The sequence below is a fragment of the Triticum aestivum genome, chromosome 6D (assembly GCF_018294505.1).
Source record: "Triticum aestivum cultivar Chinese Spring chromosome 6D, IWGSC CS RefSeq v2.1, whole genome shotgun sequence".
Lineage (NCBI taxonomy): Eukaryota > Viridiplantae > Streptophyta > Magnoliopsida > Poales > Poaceae > Triticum > Triticum aestivum.
The window spans coordinates 2986876-2993291 of NC_057811.1; the positions used below are offsets into that span (position 1 = coordinate 2986876).

Genomic DNA, 6416 nt, shown 5'->3' on the forward strand with positions numbered 1-6416 from the left:
GGGGGGTGTTAGACCGTGGACTCGGTCTCCTCTCACCTTCCCACGATCGAGCACACGATCGGCTCCACGACTCCTGTCTCGTTGCACTGGCAACCTATATGTACCCCCCTCCTCTTGTACTTGAGACTCAACGAAAGCATTGTATCAAACTTTCAGAAGGGCATGTGCGAGCTGTGCGCTCGCACAGGGCCCCCAAAATTCAGGGGCCCCCAAATAGGGTGGGTCCATATACTATATGTATTAGTTTGAAAAAAATTAGTTTTGGGCCAAAGGACTTACTTTTAGGCTTGGTACGCATGTACACTATCTCTCGTGGATCCATCTGATCGATAGACGAAACGCCAGCTGCAAAGCACGTAGGTTCCGTGACTTCCGTCGTTTCGTTCCCTGCCTAATCCCTTCGCTAATTTCCTTCCCATCTTTTCGCTTCGACTGAATCGGCGATTCAGCGGGGATCGCTTCTGCAGCCAGCCAAAGGAGCAGAACTGCCGCGGTGCCGGACGCCGCCGCGCCGGCCTACGCTGCCGCGGTGCCGCCGAACAGAAGGCCCACCGGTGCGGTGCCCTAAACTCCCATTTTCTATTGCTAGTTTTGATACAAAATAACTTGCAAAGTTGTACAACAGTTTACCAATTACTAATATGTTGGAACACCCAAAAACAACATCCGTGAGGGCGGAAAGGGTCTCCTTTCTCCTCACGCTCCCGCAACGCGCGTCACGGGAGAAACCCTAGCGCCGCCGGCGGGCGTCCCCTCCTCCTCCCTCCTCTCCCTCGCCGCCGCCACAGAGGGCGCGCCGGGCGAAGCCTGGTAGGCGGCGGCGGCGGGGCTGCCTTGTCTCCTCGGCGGGGGCCTTCGGCGCGGGTCGCGGCAGCGCGGCGGCGAGCTGGAGCCTGCTGGCGGCGGCGTGACCGGCGCGGCGGTGGCGGGCGTGCCTTGGTCGCCAGGGCCGGCGGGGTCGAGGCCGGATCTGAGGCCTGGCGATGCGGGCTGCTGGTCTCTGCCCCTGCCATGGCCACGGCGGGTGGTGGTGCGACGCGGCAGCGGTTGGTCGGTGGGCGGGCTGGCCAGGATCCGAAGCTTCGGCGGCTGGACGACGGCGGGCCGCATAGATGGGCTCCTCAGTGAGCTTCCTTCGCGATTGGTGGCGGCCCTTGGGTTCTCTCCTTGCCGGTGGGCGGCCGTATGTTGGTGGCCTCGCGTGGAGCTGCGGTCGCCGCCCAGGTGGGGCGACACCGAGTTGTCCGATGGGGAGGCAGGCTGGTGGGACGGGAGGCACCGACGGGCCCGGGCCACCCGTCACTGGCACACGGATGTGCCGGCCCGAATGCGTCCTCTCCCCTTCCTCCCCCATTTCCCGACCATGTGTGGGCTGTCACTACTCTGGCGTTGTTCGAGGCGGGACGTATGCCGCGGTTTCTTCGGTCAAGTGCGTCCTTTGGCCCAAAGCCGGTCACTTTGGTCGGTCTTGGGGGTGTCTGGATGCAGGGCGGCGGCCCCCGCGGCGGGAGGCTCGACGTTCATGGGCAGGACTTGCGCCTCGGGTGCGGGCGAGCGGCCATGGCCATGCGGGTGGGTGGTCGCTGGTGGTTGACAGAGCTAGGTTGCTTTGGAGGGGTGGGCGTGCTGGGGTACATCACCTGCCCAATCTTGTATTGGCCGACGACGGCGGCATCCGTGGACACCGTATCCTTCTTGTAGGCTCCATCGCGGTGGCCTTTCTCCTTCGAGTTGCTCGGGGTGAAAACCCGATCTTTGGGATCGGATGGTGGCGGCTACCGTGGTCGTTCCATTCTCGGAGGCACCATCTTGAGTCCTGGTTCCGTTGGTCCCGTCTCACCTCCCCTCGGAGAAGGAGGTCTCCGGTGGCTCCAAGCAGTTCATCCTCGCGCATATGTAGTGGCTTGGTAGTCGTTGGGGTGGTGTGGCGGTGCCGACACCTTTGTATCTTGCCTTGGGTGTGTGTGTCGTGTGCGTTGGTGGCGTGAGTTTGTATCTTGGTCCTTGTGGTTCGATGCTTTATATATAAAGCGGGGCGAAAGCCTTTTTCGGTAATTACTAATATGTTTTAGAAGAATTTTTTGTCTAGTTGTCGAAGTTCAGAAGTTGACACAGATTCGAGATATTCAATAGTCGCTTGTCCAAGTCCAAAATCAAGGTTCTATCTTTTTCTATTATAACTATCTATACAAGTTACAAGCCTATAAGTCATGGAGTTTATCAGTTCAAATTCATTGATATTATTTTTGTTTGGTTCATAAACAGAAACAATCATGGTAAGCAGAAACACTCAGCGACGATCGCTTGTGCTGCATTCTAGTTCTAGAAGAAACTATGATTCTGGTGCTTTCAAGCGTAAGAAGAAATTCAAATTAGAAAAGGATGCTCAATCTCAAAGGGGTGCCATTGATAAATTTGTTGTGAAAATACCCCGAACTAATTCTGAAAATCAAACACCAGAACTTTTGGTTTCTTATTTACTTCAGATTGGCTGTGATCTTTGGATGATAAGAGTTTGTTGGCTCCATGTGTTAACTTTGAGAATGCACTTAAGAGTGGAGAACAGAAAGACATTGATGGACCAGAACTGTTTTGCGAGTTAGTTTTCATCCAGGATTTAGTTAAGAAATCTATGGCCCTGTTGATATTCTTGAGGTTTTGATGAAGTGCACCGCATACATGATTTTGTTAACCATTCATCTAACTGTTGCATCTGCGGAAAGGAGCTTTTCTAAACTCAAGTTGTTGAAATTCTACTTGCGATCTACCATGGAAAAGAAAGACTCACTGGTTTGGCGACAATAGCACATGGAAATGATGTATTGGAGAAGATTAGTTATGAAGATATAATTGAAGATTTTATTTTAAGGAACACAATACGGACGACACTTTTCAATAGAGCATGAGGTCAGTTTATTGGTTTTAGTATTTTGCATTGATACTTAAGAATTTTCTAAACATTGTACGAAATAACATAAAGTTAAACTATATAATTAAGTGATTATGCTTGAGTTATTTTTTTAACGAATATTAGGGCCCCATTTTCCTTTTCGCACTGGGACCCCGAATTCCTGGAGGCGGGCCTGAGTACCAGAGGAGGGAGAGGAAAAGACGATGGGTGTTGCAGCTGTCGTGTATAACAAGGGGATTTCAGTAAATATGTTTATTAAGTGGCTATGAGGCATTCCACCTCTTATCGAGTCCGTCAATCTACCATGCAGTGGCTCTGATGGTAAGTTTCCAGATTTTCACTAAATTAAGTTTTCGCCTGATACTTTGCCTATCTTATTACCTTGCGCTGAGAAACCAATTACCTACCTGAAATGTGCTTTGCATCATGATATTGTTTTGCAATGGATTTACCACATTATAATTTCAGCCAATGTAAGAAAGAAACCCAGGTGGAATAAGAAATAGATAGGAAACAAATTGCAAAGATTTCCAGACGATGCAAAGCATGCAATACGCAAAACACAGAATAGATGGCAGCACTTCAACAAAAATACTTTGTAACATGGAAGCAGTTCACACATAGGGCGATGCTCCGTGCCGCAGATTTCCACGTCCCAAGATGACTCGCTGGCTTTTTCACATGATAATGCACTTTTTCTCATACATACTCTTGTAGTTTTCCTTCTCTTTATTAGCCAGCTTTAGGCTCTCCCTGAGCCACTCGATCTCCTTTTCCTTGCGCGACATCTCTATATCCCGCCTTGCCTTCTCAAGTGCCTGTCTGAGTATGCCGTTCTCCAGTTTCTGACTGTTCCTCTTTTCCTTCTCTCGCCTTCTCAGGTTCTCTGCATTTATCATTTCTTGTTTGACACTATCGTACACTTTCTGAGATTTCTCCAGTCTCTCCCTGAGACTCCGGATTTCCTCTTCCGTACTGTTCAGGTTTTCATCAACCTACCAATGATATAAATTAAGTCAGGTACTAATTTGTAGGAACCATATATCCAACATCCACAATAGTCAATTTATCTAGAACAGAAAAACACATGATCAACTGAAAAATTCCATTTTAAAGAATATTCTTTATGTAAATTAAAATTCAACAATCACAGTTTTTCCAAAAATATAGTTGTCACTTTGAGAAGACCGTAGAGGGAAAGCATGACAGTTAAGGAGATAAACCCATCTTTTTTGTGGGATTACAGACAAACGTACTTGAACGACCAGGCAAGAAATCTAATGCAACACCCCGCAAAAAAAAAAAATCTGCTGCAACAATTCATTAGACAGCATCATAGCACTACAATATTGAGTTAATGTGTAAAAATTGTTTACCTTCTTGGTTATCTGTGTCAATTGTTCATAAATCCTTTCTGCTGAATATCCACCAACAACATTCTCATTTTGTTCATCATTTTCTTGCTGGAAGAAGGGAGCAAAAGTGCAGGTGAAAAAGAGAGAGATGTCCATCTATCCAAAGGTAATACAAGGAAAAGCTCAATCAATCACCAGAATCTGAGGGAACATCTGGTAGGAAAATGCTTTGCCACCATTGCTTGATATAACAAAGTCAACTGCAGCAAGCAATTTCCTGCGTTGCATCTCACGGTGCTCGATATTATTGGTCAAGTTGTCAAAGAGAACAACCCTATTTTGACAAAGCTTTATCATGTCCTGCAAAAATGAGGATGGAAATATAAGCTTTTGGCAAGAAGATTGCAATTGAGATATACTAACAGAACAAGAATCATTCTCATGACATGAAGCGATCAAATAAAATGCAGTTTGAAACACATAATTGATAGTGTTAATATATGAAATAGACCTGAAGATAAACCGGGGACCTCTCTGCTAGCACTTTCTCCCAAGCAGCTTCATCCTCCACCACATCTCCATGTGTGAAAACCAATATAATGTGGTCGAGGATTTGGCCACCGAAAAACCGTTTAATCGACTCGACTGTTTTCTCCTCTTCGCAAGAAAACCGTGATGTGGCTGAGAACACCATAAGCATAGCATGTATGCCACCTTTGCTCATCTCTATGCACTTTACGATCTCTTTACGGGCATCCTCAATCGAGATCTCCATGTCAAATAAGCCTATCAAAAAATATGTAAAATGAGGCTGTTATATTTCAAATTCAACGTAGCAATGCATGTTTGGTTTGTTACTTGCAGCACTAGCACAAAAAGGCCACCAATAACATGCAAGTACACTTACTCAAATGTGCATCACCAAAATTCGATATATAACTGGGTTGCTGTGACAATAGGAGAGCACTTCCAGATCTGGAACAATTTATTCCATCTTCATATATAAAATATAGATTGCTAGTAAAATAAATTGCGTTGGTTGGCTTCAAAGGAAAATTTGAGCAGCTATTGGACATTGGCCTTTTTTTTCTTGGTTTCTAGTGGAGTACCAGGAAGAATCCCCACACATTTGTGCAGCTGGACCAAAGAGGCAATCTACAAGTTCATATATATATTTGAAACTATATTTGAACATTAAACTGGGTGCATGCATCTGTATGGTTAGATATTCAATACAAATCACAAGTTTTTGCTCGATTCTGCTAGGAAAGACCGTACCATGCATGGAATCCACTTTAAAAATACATTTGTTCGACAATGCAAGATTAATTACAACTTTGGTGTATACAAATTCTTGGAGATGCTTGATTCCTATCCATTATATATTCTTTGTTACCCGGGGTGTCAATGACGTTGACGGTGCGGGTGGCGCCGCAGCCGTCGTGGAAGCTGGCGCTGCTCTTCTGGCAGGTCTCGGTGACGCTCACGTAGGCAAGCTCCGACGCGAAGGCTTGGGTCCCAAGGATGCAGTTCGCGGTGGCGCTCTTCCCGGTGCTGATCTTCCCGACGAGGGTGAGGGTGACCTCGGCGAGGGGAGGGGAGGGCAGCACCGCCCAGTCGCCGTCGAGGCCACCGCCGCCCATGGTGTATTCGTTCGTTCGTCGCCTCGGAAGCTGAGAAGCCCAGTTGACGAGGCGCCAGGGAAATTGAATGCGCCGCCAGTTCACGAGGACGTCCGCCGCTTCGTGTTCCACCGGAATTTTGACGGTCAATGCTTTGGTCAGTGGCGAAAAAGAAAAGGATACGGCAATGGTAATGGGCGAACGTTCGCTGTGAGAAAGTTCCCAGCCAATGCCCGCACAGCCGCTAGAGATTCAGTCATTTGAATGATAGCTTTTTTTAAATGTATTCTATGCCAAAAATTGCCATGCTCTTCTAAAAAAACCATTGTCTGAAAAAACATTTGTGAGTGTCATCCTTTCTGACGAAACGTTCGCCAGCTAACGGGGTCCAAAAATTATGCTCGTCCAGCCTTTGTCAACCAGCTCGAGCAAAGGCCCAATCTATTACTCCCTCCGTCCCAAAATTACTATCTAGCATAGTGTTAAAAACGTTTTTATATTTGGGACGGAGGGAGTATAAGTTAAACA

General features: G+C 47.2%; 1 protein-coding gene across 1 annotated transcript; it reads right to left on the reverse strand.

The window, feature by feature from the left end:
* Nucleotides 1-3588: 3588 nt before the first annotated feature.
* Nucleotides 3589-6068, reverse strand: LOC123146432 (immune-associated nucleotide-binding protein 9-like). Its single transcript, XM_044566075.1, has 5 exons — nucleotides 5663-6068; nucleotides 4778-5052; nucleotides 4462-4626; nucleotides 4288-4374; nucleotides 3589-3906 (listed from the first exon to the last, which is right to left on the reverse strand). The coding sequence occupies exons 1-5, from the start codon at nucleotides 5907-5909 to the stop codon at nucleotides 3589-3591; spliced, it is 1092 nt and encodes a 363-aa protein (XP_044422010.1). The 5' UTR covers nucleotides 5910-6068.
* Nucleotides 6069-6416: the final 348 nt, after the last annotated feature.